Below are 21,975 nucleotides of genomic sequence, written 5' to 3'. Positions count from 1 at the left end.
GAACTCAATTTTTCTCCCTTTAAGTACTCACCGTTTTTTTTTTTCTCGATTAACCATGCTTTTCAAAATTCTTCATGGACATTTAAATTTCGATACCACAGGTATTATCTCCAAGTCAACATATATCTCTAGCAGACTTGATTATCCACTTAATGGGACGCGGTAGCCCAGGTCGATAAGATACTCGCCTACAGTACCAAAGGATGTTTAGAGGTGTCGCGAGTTCGATACCCGGTTCGTCCTTGTCAGAAAACTTTCCTGACACAGGGGTACAACAGAAACGGTGACATGAGCGCAGAAAAAAATGCTACCGCAGGGAATCCCCCATCGAGGGGTTACCGCACCAACCTCTCAATGAGTATAAAAACAAGCCTGCCGTTCGGAATCGGCAATAAATTGTAGGTTCCGGTCTAAAATTAGCCCTCATGTGCAGAAAATGACCGTGGTGCGACAAAAATGATCAAATGATCATCCACTTGAGATAAACCCCATCTCCGCTTCCACCTACAGCTTTAAATTTCGCTTCTTTCCACATACCACAACTAACTGGAACTTACTCCCCTCCACTGTCGTTGATCCACCCACGCCATTTATATTTAAGAAAAATGTAAAACTTTTTTTCTGTCACCATCAACCGCATTCTCATGTTTAGGCCTCGGCCAACAATATTGTATAAATAAATAAATGTAAAAAATTACGCGCAAGGACCGTGTTGGGTCCCAGCTACCGTCGTCAAACCGACAGGTTCAGTTTCGTATCAGGCGATGGAACCATCTGGAGATCTCGTGAAACGTCACGTAAATCAGAAATTGTGAAAAATGAGAAGTCGTGTGGTGAAGTCATCGGGTGAAGATCGAACAGTTCCTGAACCTGCAAAAGAACCTAGAGTTCCAGACGAACAGCAGACTCCTGTGGTTCCAAACCAATGAGTCCTCCCAGGTTCCTATTCAGCCATCTCCAGTTCAACCATCCATCGCTTCCTCTCTAACAAAGATAGAGGTGTCCAAGGCCTCGACGACTTCACATAATGTTTTAGCAAGGGGGAAGGAATGTTGTGATCTGATCACAACTGAACTTGTGACGTTGCTGTTGCGTTATTAGACACTAGCGCCAGTGCCGTCTTAACGTATGGGCCCACTAGGGCCTCAAGAGAAGAGGGGCGTCACAAAAATGAGATCCGGTTGAAATTTTCTAGAATTTACCATTGTGAGCTTGCTCTTATCGTTTCGACATTAAAGTTATACTTTCTGTACTCTTCGATATTAAAATAAGTTATACTTTCACGTTCTTCTACCTGTGCGTTCTAAACAATATCGCAACAGAAACGTTAGGAGATAATTTTTGCATTTTATTTTCCATTTAAAATTTTTTTATATCTTAGATATATAAATTTGTTCCTCCAAAGTATGTTAATTTTTTTAGGATCAGCTTTTATACAAGATTTCGATTTTCTACCGTTTTGGGGGGGGGGGGTCAGCTTATACTCGAGTATATACTATATATTTTCTGGCATGTGCAGTCTTTGATTTACTTTATTTTGATAAGGACTTACGAGCTTGTTGAAAAATTGCGCGCTAACCAAGCCTCAGACAGATCTTACCAGTGAATGACTTTTCATACCTGTATGGTAGGGGAACATATGAATTTGGTAGGAGGTCTAGCTATCTGACGTATGTCTCATCTAAAGTACAGTTTCTCAACTTTTTTACCATTGTGTGTGGAACCCTTGAAATACAACACAATTTCAATGAACCCTATTTCATCAATTTTACAGGGTTTCCCCTCAGGGTCGGAACCAGGGGGAGCAGGCGGAAGTGCCATCTTGACGCATGGGCCTACCCGGACACGGCCCGGGGACCTGAAAAAAAGGCTTCACAAAAAGGAGATCTAGTTGAAATTTTAGAGAATTTGCCAAGTGCAAATCACTTGACCCGGGGCACCATGATGCTCTTAAGATGGCCCTGACAGACGGGCCTGGGAATCTTTACCAGATGGGGTGCCAAATTTACCCTTTAACTGCTTTTCTTAGACAGCAAGGAGCATCAAAATGCGGGTGACAAAGTATTTGATTGAGGCCCTGTTCCCCCTAATTGCACATTACTCATTACACACATAATGCTATAAGCATGAGATATCCCGTTTGAAAAATGTTATTGCAGAGTTTTTCATTATTCTAATTCTTGTACAATCCTTGGTAGTTATGAAACCGTTCCACAGTACCCACACAAACAAGATCTAGATTATTGGTTCTTAAATCAGTGCCTGTCTAATTTTTTATTGTCAAACTGGAGGAGAAAACCGCAATAAAGACGTTTATTCGAGGGTTTTTTTTTGTTTGCAGAAATATCTCGAATTTTCAATCCCCTCTCCCACACGCGCTCTGTTTACTGCTGACCAAAAGTGGTATCTGAAATTTTGTGGCTATTACAAAAAACATTACACCACAAGCAAGAAAATGCTGGCGGTGTTCTCTGCTGCCGTAAGCTGATATGCTTTCAAGGAAAATACGGAACATTGCCAGTTCAAGCGAAAAAAAAAGTTGCAAAAGATGAGGATAGTTGAGATATTTTTCTTGGCCCATATGAAAACAAAAATCCCAGACAAACTTGGGTTCGATTTCCAATGAAGACCAACGGGAAGTAGCAGCTATGTATTTAGTAGGATTCTATGGTGGGCTTAATTTGGGGGGAGGGGTGGAACAAAAAGATTGGGAAACTGATTTATATAGTCATAATTACCGTTCTGTAATCTGTGAGAAAGGAAAATTATCTTAATTCACGCAAGCTTTGTTGAAAATATGTTCGTAACGTTTTGATAAAAATGTTGGGACCTCTAAAAAACATGGGGTATGGTCATCCAGTGTAAAACGTAAGGAACTTGCTTAATGCGGCCACTTCAATCTTTGTGGTTTCACTGAGAATCCAACTTTTTAAAAGAACGGCATATTTATATATATAAAAAAAAAATCTTTTATGTTCACAGGGCCGTAGTGTGCCTTCTCGGGGCCCCTCATGAAGGGGTTATTGTGAAAAACACAAACTTTTGTGGGGGGGGGGGGGAAGCCCACAGTGCCCCGGGTGCCTTAGCCTAGTTTAAACGTCCGGATAAGTTCAAAATGCCCCTTAAAATGCAGTATGTATGGTCACAGAATTTATGAATCATCCACTGGGAGTTAATCAACTGACTATTTCTTCCAGAAAAGGACGGAAAATTTGAATACCAAATATTGGACATTGCCAAAATTGAGAAAAGCTGCCAATGAGTGGTAAAGTCAAAAACATACTGATCGCACTGGATTAATATGAATTTTCCGCAGCAGAAAATGACAACGAGGTGGGGGGGGGGGGGAAGAAGAAAATACAAACTTGTGAGATGAACATTCATATTTACCGTCATAATTATATTAGTTTGTACGTTGTTGGGATAATTTTAATCTTTGATTTCAGTAAAGAATAAAAATTAAAGTCACCTTGAAAGTACATATACAATAACGGGACATTTTCGCCCAAAATACGGGACGTATGGCCAATTCATGATTTAATAAAAGTGGCAACAGCATGAATCAAAATAAAAGTTTGGGTTTCTATATTATGGAAAAAGACCTCCGGTTTATAGTTTTTAACTGAAGAAACTTTCATTTCAACAATTTAATTTTAGAACTTACGTTTTTCTTTGTTAATAATTGATGAGTTTTTGAAGTGTCATTTCTGTGTAAGCTTCAACACGTGAGACACAAACGTGAAGAAAAAGAGATCTTTGAAAAAAATTTCCAATTTTTTCTAACTCCGAAATTGCTCACTATTCAAATTGAAAATAACTAATCATACTTCCAGGTATAATTTTTGCAAAATATTAGTCAAAGACAAAATCCTCTTCAAAATTTTCAAATTCCTAGTTTAACAACACAAATGTCTACATTGGGAATTAAATATTGTAAACACAATTTCTCTATATTGTGATGCATGTTTTTTCATGCCATTCTGTGTTATAACCCTAAATTAATGTTGTGTATTTCATAATTAATTTTAATTGTGATTTTGCGAATTAAGTAGACTGTGGTCGCCAGTAAATAGCCCTTTGACAATTCGGACATTGATATTTTTTTCTCCTTTGTTCCTAAAAAAACGTGCACATTAAAATAATATATACATACAGTAAAACTTTGACATAATGATACTCCGTTAAAACGGACCAAAACAATATTGTCAGAGGGAATATCATTGTGTCGAGAGGTAGCTGTTTTACATTAGAAAAAAAATTCCAAACAAGACCTGTGTGAAAAATATTGTAGAGGGATTTATCGTTAAATCGAGTATCGTTGTAGCAACATTTCATTGCATATAATTTAGATGCATATATCTCAAATGATTCATATGGAAGTTGATAGAATAAACAAATCCAAGGATACATACTCAAAGTGAATATGTTTTCAGATTTGCACACGGATTATTCATAATATGCTCTAAACTTGTTTCCTGTATGCTTCATAAAGTATATGGTACAGATAGCAGTCATGCTAGGCTGTCTTGCTCACCAATATGTTATGACTTCTAAGTGGAGTTATTTAACAGTCATAGTTCAATCCCAAATGTGCTTGGTCTCGGCACAATGAGAATTGTTCACACAGATAGCTTGTGGTCAGAGATGGATTTATGGTTTTGCTGCCCTTCTTCCATTCTAGTCTAATTTTCTTGACCCCACTCATTCCTCAAATTTTTCTTCCTGGGCCATGGCCCAATTAGCTCCTGTCCCTGCAAATCTGACTCTCTAAGCTCTTTCCATGTATAGTTGTATGTAAGATTTTTCTCAAAGAATAGGGTTTGCTTTTTACTGACCCCTATACATTCCCAATGTTTCCTCCCACGCTTACCCTTTTGGTTTGTTCACCAACCCTCCCTTTCTCTTTAGATCAATCACATTCTTACAAACTCTCTAGGTTACTCTTTACATCTCTCACTGATTTTGCTCCTTGTTTTCCAGGTTACTCTATTGGTTGCTCACTAACTTGGTTCCTTGCTCTCTAGGTCACTATTTTAATCACTCGCATGTTTGCAAACCATCTACGTCACTCACTGACCTAGTTTCTCACTCATTAGGTAGAAGCGGTTTTATGGCTGTTCTCTCACTCTAGTCCAATTTTCTTGATCTCTCATTTCTCAAAATAGCTGCCTTGGGCTATAGCTCACTAAGCCCCTCTGCAGATACGCAACTCTTCATGGAAGTAGTTAGTGGTATTAAGAGATAGATCTTATTTAGCCAAATCTGAAAATATTATATGATTGTTTTAAATTGGGTTTTTTTTTTTTGGTTTGAATACTGAACTAGCAATACTGCATTAGCAATGAACAAAGGCCCCTTTTTTATTACCTCGCTTAATATTAAGACTTGTCTCTCATATTTATATAAAATTCTCTGCAGAAAGCAATGAGGCCAACTAAATTTGAAAATTCATGCATTTACACATACATACAATAACCTGCAGATTTTCTTAATCTCGTAGATGGATGACGTTTCATGTGACAATTATATTTATCTTAGGTCAACGAGACCGTTTTGGAAAATCATCAATACAAAAGAAGTTTCTAAGAGGAACATTTCCAAGGTACACAAGCTGATATGTAGTTGTGGTGATATATCTTGTCATAGGTGCATGAGCTTAAAGGTTCTGGGTTGATGATCCCCTCAAATAATTCACAAACATGCAATCCTACCAGGGACGTCATTTTAACTTTTTCCAGGGGAGGAGGCACAAAGAACATGTACTCAATATGTATGCATATTGTATATATGCCATTTTTATATAGTGTATTTTCAAAAGCCGGGGGGGGGGGGAAAGTCCCCCCCCTCCCAAATGATGGACCTGTTTCCTACACTTTTCCCTCATCCTTGACTCCTCCTGTATAAGATGTCTCCCCCCCCCCCCAAAAAAAAAAAATTTCTTTGTATCAGCCAATCTCTCACTTGAAAAGATCCAATGATACCACATTGATATGAATCAAACAAAACTAAAAAAGTTTTCTAACTGTATTGGCATGTGGCGTTCAATAAGTTAAATTATTTTTCAAATAACAGTCTTGCTTTAGATCATGTTTTTCTCATCTGCTGTTTTTTGTTCCAGTTATACAGCATAATGGAAAACATATTAAGAACAGCTCTTGGAGTTTCAGAAGTGAAAAAGACAAACATTTCAGGTGGAGGCTGCATCAATTCTGGCTGTGCATACAGGACGAGCAATGGGATGGTTTTTGTCAAACAAAATCGTGACAAAGCAAAGGTATAATTACAAGTCTTTGCAATTTTCTTATAATTTTGTATTCAACAATATTTTGAGAAAACATCAGGAACAGACAGGGCCTGGGGCTGCAATACAGTACCAAAAAACAAGAATGGAATCTTGGGAAAATGGGCATCTTTTTCTCAGCCATCTCGTTGGACATATTGCCTGTTGTGGCCTTGTATTAGAATAACTCTTGGACTCATCACAAGAGGCAAGTGTACATTTTGGCATTTCCAGGAGCCATCAAACAATTTGGGTTCTCTCTTGTCCAGAGCCTAGAGGTCTTCAACCTTTTTCTAGTCACAAGCACTGTCTGTACCCATCATTAAAAGAAGAGCACCCTTACGACATGTTTGACGTACAAATGCATGAAATCAGGATAATTTCAATCCTTGAATGCAATTTGTACAAAGGTGTTTAATTGGAAAGATTTGCGAGCACTGAATTGGACACGAGCATCGAGCACTGTGTGTGTTTCAGGAAGCCCCATGGTGCTCTCGATTAACGGGTTGAAGATGCCTGGCCTAGAGCATCAGTACCCCCCCTCCAGATTCCCTAATTTCTGCACAGGGAAGCACTTCGAGTAGGTATTTTGCGTTAACAAAGTTCAACTCTATGTTGCAGATCTGAGATTAATCAAAAAATTCAGCCCCAAATTGAAGGAAAATATTAATGACTCAAATCAATGAGAACTTTTATTGTGAAAAAAGTTATGTTTTCATAATTAGAAACAGTGTGGCTTTGTAAGTTCCCTTTTAAGTCTCCCGCCAGGCATAGACGGAGATAGACTTGGAAGTCTGGAGGGCCACGATCATTATTGCTGGGGGGGCACGATGATGATGATGTCAATTCATATATACATTCATACATTAGATCAGTCGACTCTACCTTTGACGCTGGGGGGGGGGGGAGGTATGCCCTCCCCTTGTATCTCCGCCCATGCCGCCAGGGTCATCTTTGTGGGCTGCATTTGAAGCTTTTCACCCAGGCGGCGGGTGAGCTCAAGTCGCCCGCATTCAAGATTATATTTTTTCATTGAAAGATCTGAAGATTTCTCAGTGTATATGCAAATTGTAGATGCCCATTGCAAAACTGTTCTGTAAGTGAAGTTTGAGTATAAGCGAAAAATTTATAGCACACATTTTCCTCTAAATTCTGTCTTTCAGGCAGGAGTTATGTTCAAAGGAGAATATGAAGGCCTGAAATCTATAATGGAAACACATACAGTGAGAGTTCCTAAGCCAATAGTAGTAAGCAAAGATTTAATGAATAAAATTCTGTTAAATTATAATAATCGCAATGCTGCACTGTAGGCTCATTGCCTGGGACTGGTTCTATAAGTACAAAGTTAACGTGGGAATTATAAGTTGACAAACCTCCTTCCTTCATTCATTTTTTTTTAAATTTGAATTACTATGAAATTTTTACGTTCAAAAACCAGCAAATTATATAGGAAGAATTTTTCTTTCATGAACATAAGATTCATATAATGGAGATATTTTCCTCCATAAAACTAAGTTGAGTAAATGTGGTTAGACTCATGAAATTTGCAAGCCTTACATCCATAGCTTCTCAAGAGAAATTTAATGAATACTCTTTATTGCATATTTTAGTGCATAAACTATTTTGTTAGTACAGACAATTAATTTTTCCACAATCTTCATGAAAGATTGAAGTTAAGAACATTTCAATGCACACATCGTGTCAAATAATGCAGGCAAAGTGCTTTTTAATTTAAAAAAATGGATCATCTTTTGATTTCATTCAGCATTACATAATGATTGCAGGGGTGTCGGATGTGTTTCGAACCTGTGGGTGCCCGTCTTGAGATTCATGTAGGAAACTTTGATTTTTGAATCAATTTTGTGGGTGCTCGGAGCCGTTCTACAAACTTCCGTGGGTGCTCGAGCACCCACAGCACCCCCGGCTCCGACGCCAATGAATGATTGTACGATCAGAGTGGTTAAAATTAGGACCTATTCTAAAGGATAACATAAATGAATAAGTGAGGGAAAAAATACCCTTTCATATTCAGAGATTTCGGCTACGAATGTCATACAATAACTCTTATTGTGACTTAACTCTTATTCAATGACTCGTGAACCCTTTGCAACAAGCATTGAAATATGTACCTTATTTAGTGTAGAAAAACTTTAGAAGTCCCCATTAAATAAATTTTTCATGTATTTCTGCTCATTTGTAAAAAACTCCTGAATTTAAAGCATAGAAAATATATTTGGTGTTGAAGAATTAAAATACAAATTTTTTTTTTTCTCATTCACATAAATGATCTATGCTAAAAACATAGGGGCCATTCAAGTATTACGTAAGCAGATTTTTAGCATTTTTGACCCCCTCCCCACTCTCTGTCAGCAGCTTAGAATATTTTATATCTTTAAACAGGGGTGGTTGATGACGTAAGCAACCTTCAAACCCCTCTCGTCATCAAAAGTCAGCAAATCCACCCCCCCCCCGATGCTGACATAATACTTGAATGACTCCCTACGAGAAATAAAGAAATCTTTTCATTGGCTTCTTTAGGAGATAGACAAATTATTTAATTAAATTTTCAATATTTTAAATTTTTATCATCTAAAATTAGGTTTTTTTTGGGAGTCCTTTAAGAAATAGAACATTACAGTATATTTTTCATTAACAACCTTTGAGCAGCTATGACGAAATATACAGCTTGAATAAAAGCTTCTTATTTTAACATTGATATAGAAGCCCAGATATTTTGTAAAATTGATTTCTCAATGTGGAGAACTTTTGCCTATACCACTCAGTTTGCACCTGTGAAAATCTGATCAAAGCCAACTTCATTAAAAAAGATTTGACATTTTGAATGGGAAGGTATCAGTTTCAATTACCAAAAGTTTTCAAATGACCTAATTTGTTTGAGGGGGTTGTATACATGAAGAAAATGATAAATTAACTTTTTATACAGTATCCCAGGTGCACAAAAAACCGAATTAGAAAGTTGTTGCCCTGTTGCATTCGTTCGTGAAAGGTCACAATACAGACGAGCTGGTTGGATGGTATGGGGTGGAATCAGCATAGGCGGACGTACGGACCTGCATATCATTCGGAATGGCACTTTGACGGCCCGAAGGTATGCAGACAAGATACTGCGACCTCATGTCATCCCTTACGCTGGAGCCATTGGAGATTTCTTTGTTTTCCAGGATGATAATGCCCGACCGCATAGAGCTCGTCTGGTGGAGAACATGCTTGAAGCTGAAACAATACAGCGTATGGAATGGCCAGCGTGCTCTCCTGACGACGCATTGCTGCGCGACCAAGGCCGCCTGTTACTGTCCGAGACTTGCAGATTGCACTTCTTGAGGAGTGGAACAGTATTCCCCAAAGTCTGATCTATAACCTCATCGCATCCATGGCAAACAGGTGTGCAGCAGTCTTAGCTGTTCGAGGAGACCACACGGCCTATTAAAACTCATGCATCATGTCTAAACAGTACTTTTTTTTAACGTTTACATGTAACCAAATTGTTGCCCTAAATCATCTTTTCATGTTTTTTCCATATTTTCAAAGAATTAAAGCTTAATTCCAAATTTGTTTATGTCTTTTTTCTGTATTGTGCATTGATACGCGTGTACTATCCATTGTATGCCAATACGTGGCTGTCTCGCACGGTTTTCTTCACTTTTTTGCTTGCTCCCCTAATTGTTTTGAGCAGTGTATTTGCATTCTTATTAGATATATTAATAGCACAAATAAGTCACGAGAGAGTAGCTTGTTTTCTGCACATGCGCTTTAGGATATTTATTGCTCCATGTCCCGATCCCCTAGTCACTACTACCCCACCAAACTTTATTTTCTTACATGGCCAAATGTCAGATGTCCTTCTCACCACCACCCATCTGCTTCTTGGGACTTCATCATGCAGTTATTCTACAGAACAGGTTTTGAGAAGAAAAATGAGTCACTTTTTCGTTCTCTCCCTCACAGACTCACTCTTATGTCCCTTTCACTGCGTTAGTTTCACTTCAGAAATTCCATGTTTCTAAGTGCAATATTCACCGAGATATTTGAATTCAAAAACAGGAAAGTTGGGGAAGGAACGGTGTTAAATGGTCTTTCTGCATTCAACGCTGTTTTACCCTCAAGTTCGGTCTGCTTTTGAATTCAAATATCTCAGTGAATATTGCACTTAGAAATGTGGAATTTTTTTGTTGGCCTTAGAAGAGACAGGGAATCAACTTCTCAGGTGCGTTTTTGAGCACACAAGGGACTGAGAAAGTTGAAAAAATTCTTAATTTTTTCATGTATACGACCGCTTAAACAACTTTTGTGGTTTTAAGTAACTGTGGGTCATTTGAAAACTTTTTGTGATTAAAAGTATGCTTCGAAAGTCAATTAAAGAGATATCCAGTGTACAAATATTTTGGAACATCCTGTATAGTCAACACTTGTTATAACGAACAGGCATTATTTGATTATAAATAATTTAATGTCATAATTTAACCCACAGTTTCCCAAACTCTTTATTCTATTCCCCCCTTCTTCAGAAATTTTCCTTTCCACGCCCACAAACTCAAGTGATCATTAATTTCTATCGCACTAACCCAGACCATTTTATCGCCCACAGGGACAATCTTGCCCACTTTGGGAAACACTGATTTAACCAGTCATTCTAACATTATTACACTACTGGCGCAAGAAGTCCCGAAAGTTTTCCTATGCATGGCATGTTATTCAATACAACATCTGAGCTCTGCCCTGCCTCTTTTTTACCAAGAAATGTACAAAATTGGTGTTTTTTGTTTGCCAAAATTATGTTTGACCTTAATATTGGAGAATTTAGTACATTAGTGTGTGCATGTGATTATTACTATTTTGATATTTTCTAACCTGGTGCACTTTCATTGCAAAAAAGAAAAAAAAAAGGTTTTTATATTATAAAAAGTTTTTATTCCGTCAAAACATGAAAATTTCTAAAGAAGCTGAATTTTTTTAAAACGTTGAATATAACAATTGCTCAATATAATATCCGATTTCTATGGAATAGGAGGTGTAATAAAACAAACATCTACTGTATATACATTATCATTTATGCAATGTTATACTGATATTTTTTCTCTAAATTGATTTCCAGATCGTAGAAGATGAGACTGGCAGCACTTCTCTCGTTATGGAATATTTAGACATGTCTTCGTTATCCAAGTATGATGCTATGCTTGGTGAAATGCTGGCAAAGTACGTTGTTTTCTCTGATACACAAAGTCAACTATCTCACAATCTAAGATTCGATCAACCAAAAATTTATACTAGTTTCTGCTGATGAATAAAATTCCAAGTCATTGAGATTTTAAGAAAAAGAATTTATTAATTTTTCAATTTCTTCTCAACTTATTTAATAAAACAATAGTTTTTTTTCCTGCAAGAGTTAACACAATGTCAATGATATAGTGAGAGCAAATATTTTTTATGTTTGTCCTTTTACTATTAGTTTCAAAGCACTTTTATAGCTATACAGGCATATTTAGTTAATTCTTGAGATGGGTTGTTTGATTTTATTTTGGATATTGAGGGCTGAGCAAAGGACAGGGTGCTATCAAGTACTTGGCATTGTAATTTTATTTTTAGCTGGTGCTATATATATATGAATGCAAAAATATACCAAGTTTTCTTTTCTTTGTAAGTTAAAATTTTTTTAATTTTATGTAATTGCTATTCAGATTACATCTGCATAACAAGCAATTATGTCAACAAGATTCAAGAAGAATAAGTAAATGCGAAGATAATCCATCAAACAAATTTGTGGATCATTTTGGTTTTCACGAAACAACTTGCTGTGGTTCCATTCCTCTTGATAATTCTTGGAAGAAGGATTGGGTGGTAAATGTCTACCTTACATATATATTTTAATGCAACCCATTTTTCAATCTATTTAACCATATTTCGAGCAAAAAGAAAAAAAAATCAGGTACATGTATGAAAACGTTAGATTTTTTAAGTAAAATTAACAAAAATATGTGAACATGCTGACAGTCGTGCAAGAGTAACTGTTACCACTTTGAAGGGACAATTTTTCATATTTATGATGCAAGCACCTTGGATCTGTCTGTTAATATTTCAATGTACAGGCCAACTCTGTTATTACGAAATCAAAGATTTATAGAAATTTTGTCGTTACAACTGAAGTTGATTCTCCAGACCTTTTGAATAAGGTTAATATGATGAAAATATAATCAGAGATGCAATGAAATACTGTACATAAAGATGATATTTCTTCATGATTAAGATGACCATATTTCAGGGAGGAAAATTAGGATCATAAATACAGGATATTGCCAATCCTCACCAATAAAATATTACCAATCGTCTGCAAATTATTGCATATAAACAAACATAGGAGGAAATAAAGTGCTACAGCAAATACGCACTGACATAAAATGTATTACACAAAAGACAGGTTGAACATGAAAAATATGAGAAATGGATATTTATTATATTTCAAAAATTATACAACTTTTTATCTCCATCTTTGATTTCAGTAAAGATTGTTAGCTAAAGTAAGCTTCATTGAAAAACGGACAGTTTTATTACTGATTGGGCAAAATTACAGAAAGATATAGGGATTTCCAGTTTACGTGTCATGCGAATGAACAAGTCAACCCACCACAACTGTGGTAATTTTTTGTATTATTACGTATCAGTAGAAGAACAAACATTTGCTGAATGTGCTGAATTTTAATTCCATTTTCTTTGGAAAACACCAAAAAAATAAAAGCATTAAAAAAATATTATACGAACTAGTTGTATTTTATTGCCATTATTAGCAAAGCTAATTATTATACCGAGACATGCCAACATTGGCTTAAAGCTCGTCAGTAGTGATGAATGTTCAGCTTTGCCATGGGGGGTACCCCACTAGGACAACATAATCATAGTACAATAAAAAATAATCACTCAAAAATTTTATTTATTTTTACAATTTCAATTCAAAGTTCATTACATACAACACCTCAGCAGCATTGGAACCTAGAGGGCTCGTGCCACGTGAGGCCCCACCTCTGAAAACAACGTTCCGAGGTCGTCGAGTCCTTCAATAATTGGGGTGGATTTTATGGAAAACAGGTTTTTGCACTTTTGGGCATCGAGTAGAGCCAACACCTATAGTAGAAAACCTTTGCGCGAAGCTTTTATGTCGCTGAAATCGTCCATTTCACCTGCAGCTATTGCCATTGGATGAAGCACGCTGACATATACAAAATCGTTAATTTTGTTTTGCAGGATATGCAATGACTATAGGTGAAATGGATGACTTCAGTGATGTCATGAGCTTCGTGCTGAGGCTTCCTGCTATAGGTGTTGGTAGAGCGGCAGGTTTAGATGCAGCTTTACAGATTGCCTTTCGCGCACAGACAAAATATATTGGCTACGAGTTTGTCTTCTGTCGATCTCTCTCACGTGCATATACAAATTCATCGTGACAGTAAAGATTGAGTTTCTTATTTTTATAAAATTGCATCAAAGACCAGATTGTTTTTAAAAACCGATTTTCGTAGAGTTGAGAGCTTCTCCTGTAGCTCCATAGTTCATTGCTGCTGTCCGTAGAAACTACAGACAATCTGTAGCAGTTGGCAACTATGATTATCCCTCAAGATTGACAATTTTTGACGTTATAGGCAAGGTGTCCTTACAACCAAGGTCGTAATAATAGAGTGTAACTGTAAATTGGAGTTTTGTTGTTTTAAATTTCACTTTCTAGCTTGCTGACTAGTTTTCAAAAATGGTGAATGTAATCAAATTCCTGACAATCTACTGAGTTTATCGTAATTCACTGACCTCAGATTATTCAGACTTACCTGTAGTTAAATATAGTTCAGATTTATGAAATTATCTAAAAAATTCTAGAGTGCAGAAAAAAATTATCAAATAAAATATATTCGACAAACAAATATTTTTCCTTATCACAAAAATGAGAAACTTTGCCTGGTTTTAATTTATACAAAAATTGCCACGTATTCAAACGCGTCGACCATTCGACCAATTGAATTTATTTGTCTTGAAAACGTGGCAATTTTTGTATAAATATTTTTCCATTCATCCAAAACCATATTCAATATACTTTTTGATCCAAGTTTAGTTAGACAGGGTTCCCAGCAAAATCTGCTTGATCATTTCCCAGACCATGACAAAATTTTCCGACCAAAAACACATACACAGGGTTCCCACTCAAAAAATTAGAAAAAGTAGGACGAGGGGGGACCCCCTTAAACAACATAATCATAGCATAATATTTAAAAAGTCCTTCAGAAATTCATTTTTTTAAATTTGTAAAAAAATTCAACATTAATTTGTTTTTTTCACGCCACTATTTCAATATCCTACAACAGCAGGTTCTTAACTTTTTTGACTCACAGAGCCCTTTTAAGTAAAAATATTCTATGGCAGAGCCCCGTAGCCCAATTTTTTAATTATTCATCAAAGTTAATATAATTTTTAATATTTTTTAATTTTACTCGAGAGTGCACAAGGAGCCCCAAGGTCTCCGTGGAGCACCGGTTGAGAATCGCTGCCCTATAAGATTGACTCAAGCTAAAGCAAAATGACAGAAATGACTTGGTAACAAAAACAATTTTTGGACAAAACAGTGTACTTGCAACCACAGATAATTCTATCCTTGTCTCTCCTCACAATACCTTACATTATTTTTTTTTTGGAGTCTTCCAGAGTCCAATGTGTAAACTCTCTTCCTCAGTACACAGCAAATTATGAAGGAATGCAAGTTTTTTTTAAGAATGACGCTCCTTCAGACCACTTTCAAAATCACAGTGCAAAATGTATAAGTTGTAAGGTCCAATGCAAATAAGTCCAGTGGGGGTGCGGTAGCCCAGGTCGATAAGATACTTGCCTAAAGTACCAAAGGATGTTTAGAGGTGTCGCTAGTTCGATACCGGTTCTTCATTGTCAGAAAACTTTCCTAACACAGGGGTACAACAAAAAGGGCGACAAGGCCACAGGAAAAAATTGCTACCGTAAGGAGTCTCCCATCGAGGGGTTAGCGCACCAACCCCACAACGAGAATAAAAAAACAAGCCTGCCGTTCGGAATCGGCAATAAATTGTAGGTCCCGGTCTAATTAGCCCTCGTGTGCAGAAAATGACCATGGTGCGACAAAAATGATCAAGTCCAGGTGAACTGGATGGTTTTACTGCGCTGTCCATCTTTTTCAAAGGGATTTGTTTACATTTTACTGTTCAATGCCAGTGTCATAATTTTCATTAAATAAAGCACACTTTTATTCCTAGCTTTTTGCAGAGCTTCGTAAAAATTGTTTATGCTTCTACAAGTCCTAAAAATACATAAGACCATCTAATGTTATTGGGTAACAGAGTCACAAAACCTAGAATTAGTGGTACGAAAGATCATTTTAAGGGTGTGAGATTAAAAAAAAAGCATGTTGACTGATTATTCAGGAAAATTAAAATCCGGGGCGGCTTCCCAATCCAGATCAATTTCAAGAATTTTTTTGCAGAAGCTGCAGCCTCTAATTTATCGGATTCCAATCTTGCAATAAGTTTTCACATGAGAAAAGAGCTTCAAACAAAAAAAAAGAGCAAAATGTTTGGAGCTTTGAAATCTTTGTATAAATGACTTGCACTCTGGAGGGATAGTCTTAAAAAAACTCACACTTCTTTTACTGCCAGGCCAACAGAGGTAGCAAGGCTTACCTCAAAGAGACTTGTTGTTCTATATAAATTTCATATTGTCAAAAATGTCTATAAAGCTCTTTCTGAACATTATACATTTTCAACCCATCTCTTACTAAAAAATTCAGAGAAAACAATTCTTTCAATTTTACCCATTTGTGGTGTCTTGTAATGTCTGTGAACTGTGTGTAGCAAGGAGAATTCTATAAACAAAAAATATATACTACTGAGGAGTTGTTTTCATCCCATCCAACTGCCTTCCATACAACCCACAGGTAGAACCCCAACTCCCCCATCTTGACATATTTGAATTGCCCCTTACACAAAGGCAGCAAAAAGATAAACCATTTTCTCAGAAGAGATAGAAAAGAAATTAGAGCTGGTATTGGCTTTGTTTTCAACAATGGAAAAGAGGGTCTCCTCCTTAGACCCCCCCCCCTTCATCCATTTACTGAAAAAGCAGGTTGTGACCTTGACCAGCATTGGTTTCAAATCAAATTTATTATCATATAACAGTACAAAAAAAAAGGGGGGGGAAAAAAAGAGATTTACCAAGGAGTCAATCAAAAAATGACCCATTCTGGTAAATGCTAGTAAAAATTAGTATGGAAAACAGAACAGTCAACTATAAAAAAAAAAATCAAAATTATTCAAATTAAAATAAAAATTCATGGCAACAGAGGAGTGCAATTTAAAAACAGTTCCGCATGCTGCAACTAAAAATATAAATTTTTTAGATGTTGGAATAAAAGCAAAAACGACTAGATGCAGCATGTAATTAAATTAAACTGTTACATTATTTAAGGTTTATATGAGCAAGGAAAAAACATTAAAACAAATTCTCTATACCATCAAGTGAGAACATGTATTGACACATTTTTTAAAGGATGAGTGATTTCTGGTGGTAATGTATTGTAGAATTTTGGGATATAAGGCAAGTAAAATATTTCTTCAACAGTGTTTTATGAGGCAACGGAAGTGAATACATATTATTTAGTCGATTTGAAGATCGAGATGTAAAGGCAAGGAGAATTGACCTTTGAATAGGAGGAGAATAGATTTATAGAAATATAATTGACGTAATGTAAGTATTCCAAGATGTTGATGAAGTTGTATTGATGGTGTAGTAAAATTATTTGTGATGATTCTAATTATTCTCTTATGGAGGCTGATTATCGGGTAAAGGGTTGAAAAAGGTAGTCAGAACCCCAGACAGTTAGACCATATAATAGGAGTGAGTGAAACAAGGAGTAAAATCTCATTGATCATTTTTGTCACGCCATGGTCATTTTCTGCACACGAGGGCTAATTAGACCGGGACCTACAATTTATTGCCGATTCCGAACGGCAGGCTTGTTTTTTACACTCATCGATAGGTTGGTGCGCTAACCCCTCGATGGGGGGACTCCCTGCAGTAGCAATTTTTTGCTGCGGTCAAGTCGCCGTTTTTTGTTGTACCCCTGTGTCAGGAAAGTTTTTTCTGACAAGGACAAACTGGGTATCAAACTCCCGACACCTCTAAACATCTTTCGGTACTTTAGGTGGGTATCTTATCGATCGGGCTACCGCGCCAAGTAAAATCTCACCCTTCAACTGATAAGACATTTTGCTCATGTACACCAAAGTCTCTCTCAGTAGGGGATCCAGAGGAAAATGCAGATATAAAGATTGTTGATAAGGCTTCCTTATTCTCTCCCAGAGGATCTGAAAGAGATAATCTACTATGGGGGGAAAGTGAAGACCAACCACTGGAATGGGAATTCATCCACCTTTTAATTTTTTCTTTTCAGATTTTCTCTGACTTTTGACAAATATTTAACATTTTCCCTGACTTTCAGGTTGCTGGGAACCCTGTTAGAGTTGATAACTGCTTTAACAGTCATTTAAACAATCAAAAGATAATCTTATATTTGTCAAACTTTTCTAATACTTTCTCAAAACATACTAGCTATATTGATGCAGAGGTTCTAGAATGAATGGAATTGTGTATCTGAATACACATGATGAGTATTTTAATAAATTACACATGATGAGTATTTTAATAAATTACACAAAATGCTTCTGTTTATATATATATATTTTTACTGCTCCCTAGGAATTTTATGCCCAGCAAAGGTTAGAGCTACAGGTAAAGCTTATTGAAGATAAGCCTGGTGCCAGAGAACTGAGAGAGCTATGGTCATTATTGCAGAGAAAATTGCCATCATTCTTTGAAAATATATCGATCTGTCCAGCTTTGTTGCATGGTGATTTATGGAGCGGAAATGCTGCAGAAACAGATGTAGCACCCGGTACATCTTTTTACATTTCATAATCCATCTTGTTATAACTATCAAAATTGCAAATGTTTGCCAGTAACCATCTGGTTAATTGTTAAAGCCACCACCCCAACAGTTTTAAATAATCAATATTTGATCAGATATTTAAATTATAGACCCATGTTAATAAATCATATTAAGCAATGGTGATTTGATAATTTTTATTGGCAGTGATTTTCGATCCAGCATCCTTCTATGGCCATGCAGAGTTTGATCTATCCATAGCAAAAATGTTCGGTGGATTCTCTCGTTCTTTTTTTAACTCCTACCACAAACTGATCCCGAAAGAGCCTGGGTTCAATGAACGTTCAGATTTGTATCAGGTGTTTCATTATTTGAATCACTGGTAAGAATATTGTTATGTATAACTATATATTCATATTATGAAAATTTATTTAAATAATTTTTTCATGACCTGAACCCTTGAGCGGTTTGGCATACAAACTTTTGTTGTGTACGCCTGGAGGGCTTTAAAACAAAACATAAAAGTAATATACATTATTTTTGAAAATACATAATTTTCAAAATCCAGATATTTGAATCATAAGTAGTACGTGATTGAAAAGAACATGTCCAAAGTTTCAGATTATGAACAATATATGCTTTTTTTGCAGAAGTGAAAATGAAAAGGTAGAAAGGAAATGAACCAGACAGAGCCAATCGACTTCACATGCATCCAGTCAAAGCAACCCAACACTTTCGATTATTGACAATCATTTGATTAACTGTGATAATTACTAGATTCTTTATGAGAATGCCATCATCGTATAATCTTGTTCATGATTTTGATTGCCTATCGGCGTTTGTTGTTTCGATTTTAATTATTTGTTATATGATCTCAGATTGACGATAATTTATATATATATATATATATTTTGCCATTGTCTGAGGCGACAATGTTTTGTTGTTTATAATAAAACTTTTCGGATACACCCATCCTTCAGGAACACTTCGATATCTCTCTGAGATGGGAAGCAGGGTGTATCGGGTCTTCAAAGCCCAACACTTTTGCACTTGGTCGAACCTTAAACGCACATATGAGGAAAAAACTTACCGGGACTAATGTTACACAATGTCTTTCTCACAGAGACCTATGTGCTATTAAACCTCCAGAGATGTCTGCTACATATGTAGGTGAAATGTCAGGAAATAATTACTCTGATCATAGTCTAACAGCCCCGAAGGTGCATATTTTATCAGACATTTTGGCACTTTTCAAAACGCACGCACATTTTACAAATACTTAAAATATGTTTTTTATATTTCAGAGATTAAATACTTTAGTTTGCAACCTGATGCATTTCTATAGATAAAAATAAACTTGAATGACTGATCACAAAATTCTCACTAGGTTATCCTATAGACCTAAATGAAAGAATGATCACAATCTAATTTGCAGATCTAATATAAGTTATATATTAGTCCAAGTATATCATAATTCTTTTTTAATTCAAGTGATGTTTTTTGAAGCAAATTATATACAGGCTGTCCTGTAATTGCTAGCACATTTTTTTTTATCTCATCAACTGTCTATTGTAGTTATGATGCCAATTTAAAAACACTCAACAATCGTTCAAAAATTATCGTGCCAGTTTTGAGAGTGAAAATACAGTGTGTAACAGAATAAATCTAAATTTTTATATGGTCCCCATACTCTCCTAATGCCAACAGAAGAAAGCTGCATGCTTCTAAGTGTAATATTGAGATATATTTGAATTTGAAAAATGGAGGAAGTTTGGGAAAGAACAGCATTAAATGTGGGGTAAAACTGTTTTACCACTGTTCTTTCCTGAATTTCCTCCGTTTTTCTATTATCTCTGAATAGTGCAGATAGAAACAATTTTTTTTTGTTGGCATCAGGAGAGACAGGGCAACAACTTTCTAATTAGAAGTTGGAGGACCCATATAAAAATTGTTTTATTTTGGTAAACACTGTACTTTTACTCTCAAAACTGCTACAGGGCAATTTTTGAATACGCCTGTTAAGCATTTTTTAAATTGGAATCATACCTCTTTGATGGACAGTTTGAGATAAAGGCCATTCTAGTACTTACAGGACACCCTGTATAATAAATGAAGTTGTTATGAATTTACTATGGAAGTGAAGAAATCTTTAGGTATACTAGATTTACTAACTTGTTTTATTTCACTTGTTCATTATAAAAGCCTCTTCATTTTAAATACAAAGAAGGCAGTTACTTTAATATTTATAGTGTTAAAAATGTAATAAATGTTTAATTATTGAAGGGTATTATATACATGTCAAGATTACATAAAAAAAACCTTAAATTTTTTTTTGTCTTTCAGGAATCATTTTGGAGGTGGTTACAAAAGCTCTACTATATCTTTGTTGAGAAAACTTCTTTAATCTGTGATAATTGTTTGAAATAAAAATTTGATGTAAACTTCTGTCAGCTACAGAACATGTAATGAATATAATGCTGAATTGGTAGTCCATGCAAGTATCATTCATTTTATTGTCAATGATACAAATTTAAGCAACATAAATATCACAGGTAAATATTATTTGCACATAGCATATAACAGGCAACAAATTTTTAACGTTAGTGTGGGAATATCTTTTTCTTCTCTTCCTCTGGATGAAAATAAAATTTTGAAGCAGCAGGTGCTATGATTAAAAGATTTTGCTAATAAAATAAAATTCAGGAAATAAAAGTCTAATCATTTACTGCGGCACATAGATGTTGAAAACAAAACTTTATCTTTTGATTTCTTCTTCTTCCTTCTGGATGAATCTTGCTGTGGATCTGTAAAATCAAATTCTTTTTCAAACATGACAAATTATATTTCTGACACTAGAACTTGCAACAGAGGGTGTTCAGCAACTATATTTTTTAGAAGAAAAACTGATAAGCAAGTCATGCATTTATGTTTATTACCATTAGATTTGTCTTGTGTTAGTGCTTTCTCCAGAGCTATTTGCATAGCATTATTGAATGATTTTTGATACTCTGGGACTGTAGCATCATCTTCATAATCATCAATATCAGTTTGGTTTAATTTAGGAACTGGCACTGTCTGGCTTTTATTAATAGCACACCATGGTTTGCCAACATTAACATCTCTAAGCATCTGAAAAATAAAATAAGACATATAACACTAATAACTTTTTCCTGCAATTTCAAATGGAAAGTTTTTTAAATTAAAGTTATCACAGTGCTAAAAGTAAGATATTGGCCAGTGAAAACTAGAATGACAGGTAAAAATATACATCACAAAATTGGTTTTTTTTCTTATCAAAACATATTAGTAGATATTGAACAAACCTGAGCAAAAGAAGTAACAGGACGAGATGTTTCATTGTTCTCCGGTGATGAACTGCATGGTTTAAAAGTTGGGTATTCGACTTCATAATCTGTAAAATGATGTATATATAGGTATGTGCATGTAATACCAAATATTTTGATATGAATAAAGTATTTAAAATGATATTGTTACTTAATACATCATTTTCAATCACATTGTAACGATTGTATCTTAAAAGAAAATTAACTTTGGATCTATAATTAATTATTAGGGCTAGGATTTTTATGTTTTAAAATATGCTCCATAAAAACTATAAATATGCCCTATAAAACGAAAAATATGTCTTACAAATTTTTTCATTTATTTAAGTACATTAGTTTTAGCAAAACAATATGATAATGAGAAGTACTGATGCAGTCTAAATTATTTTAAA

At 35.5% G+C, this 21,975-nt stretch overlaps 2 protein-coding genes across 4 annotated transcripts in view; one reads left to right on the top strand and one right to left on the bottom strand.

Moving 5' to 3' along the window:
• The first annotated feature begins 3,544 nt into the window (after window positions 1–3,544).
• LOC149075225 (ketosamine-3-kinase-like) lies at window positions 3,545–21,725 on the top strand. 2 transcript variants are annotated; one of them, XM_089242512.1, is made up of 8 exons: window positions 3,545–3,833; window positions 6,119–6,274; window positions 7,444–7,527; window positions 11,394–11,494; window positions 11,977–12,136; window positions 18,053–18,248; window positions 18,447–18,621; window positions 20,583–21,725. In XM_089242512.1, the coding sequence occupies exons 2-8, from the start codon at window positions 6,131–6,133 to the stop codon at window positions 20,641–20,643; spliced, it is 921 nt and encodes a 306-aa protein (XP_089098638.1). In that variant the 5' UTR covers window positions 3,545–3,833; window positions 6,119–6,130; the 3' UTR covers window positions 20,644–21,725. The 2 variants fall into 2 exon arrangements, with proteins under 2 accessions (XP_089098638.1, XP_089098639.1); XM_089242513.1 differs by lacking the exon at window positions 7,444–7,527 and having other exon boundaries at window positions 3,566–3,833; window positions 20,583–20,692.
• Window positions 20,722–21,975, bottom strand: part of LOC149075224 (E3 ubiquitin-protein ligase RNF10) — a 28,740-nt gene continuing 27,486 nt past the window's right edge. For both annotated transcript variants that reach the window (XM_089242511.1, XM_089242510.1), the window contains exons 15-17: window positions 21,563–21,651; window positions 21,176–21,368; window positions 20,722–21,043 (exon numbers count right to left, since the gene is read on the bottom strand). In XM_089242511.1, the coding sequence (XP_089098637.1) occupies window positions 20,958–21,043; window positions 21,176–21,368; window positions 21,563–21,651 (368 nt within the window). In that variant the 3' untranslated portion in view covers window positions 20,722–20,957. The remainder of the gene's footprint in view (window positions 21,044–21,175; window positions 21,369–21,562; window positions 21,652–21,975) is intronic.

The sequence above is a fragment of the Pholcus phalangioides genome, unplaced genomic scaffold, assembly GCF_987345545.1.
Source record: "Pholcus phalangioides strain wild (caught in Gottingen) unplaced genomic scaffold, Ppha-v1.0 ptg000015l_1, whole genome shotgun sequence".
Classification (NCBI taxonomy): Eukaryota; Metazoa; Arthropoda; class Arachnida; order Araneae; family Pholcidae; genus Pholcus; species Pholcus phalangioides.
The sequence above is the reverse complement of the archived record's forward strand: the minus strand, read 5'-3'. Positions and strand labels throughout refer to the sequence as shown.

Excerpts from the sequence above, each read along its gene's own strand:
- LOC149075225 (XM_089242512.1), top strand. The coding sequence starts at position 6,131 with ATGGAAAACATATTAAGAACAGCTCTTGGAGTTTCAGAAGTGAAAAAG. Across the intron at positions 12,137-18,052 it reads CTTGGAAGAAGGATTGGGTG|GAATTTTATGCCCAGCAAAG; the intron begins GTAAATGTCTAC and ends ACTGCTCCCTAG. Across the intron at positions 18,622-20,582 it reads TTTCATTATTTGAATCACTG|GAATCATTTTGGAGGTGGTT; the intron begins GTAAGAATATTG and ends TTTGTCTTTCAG.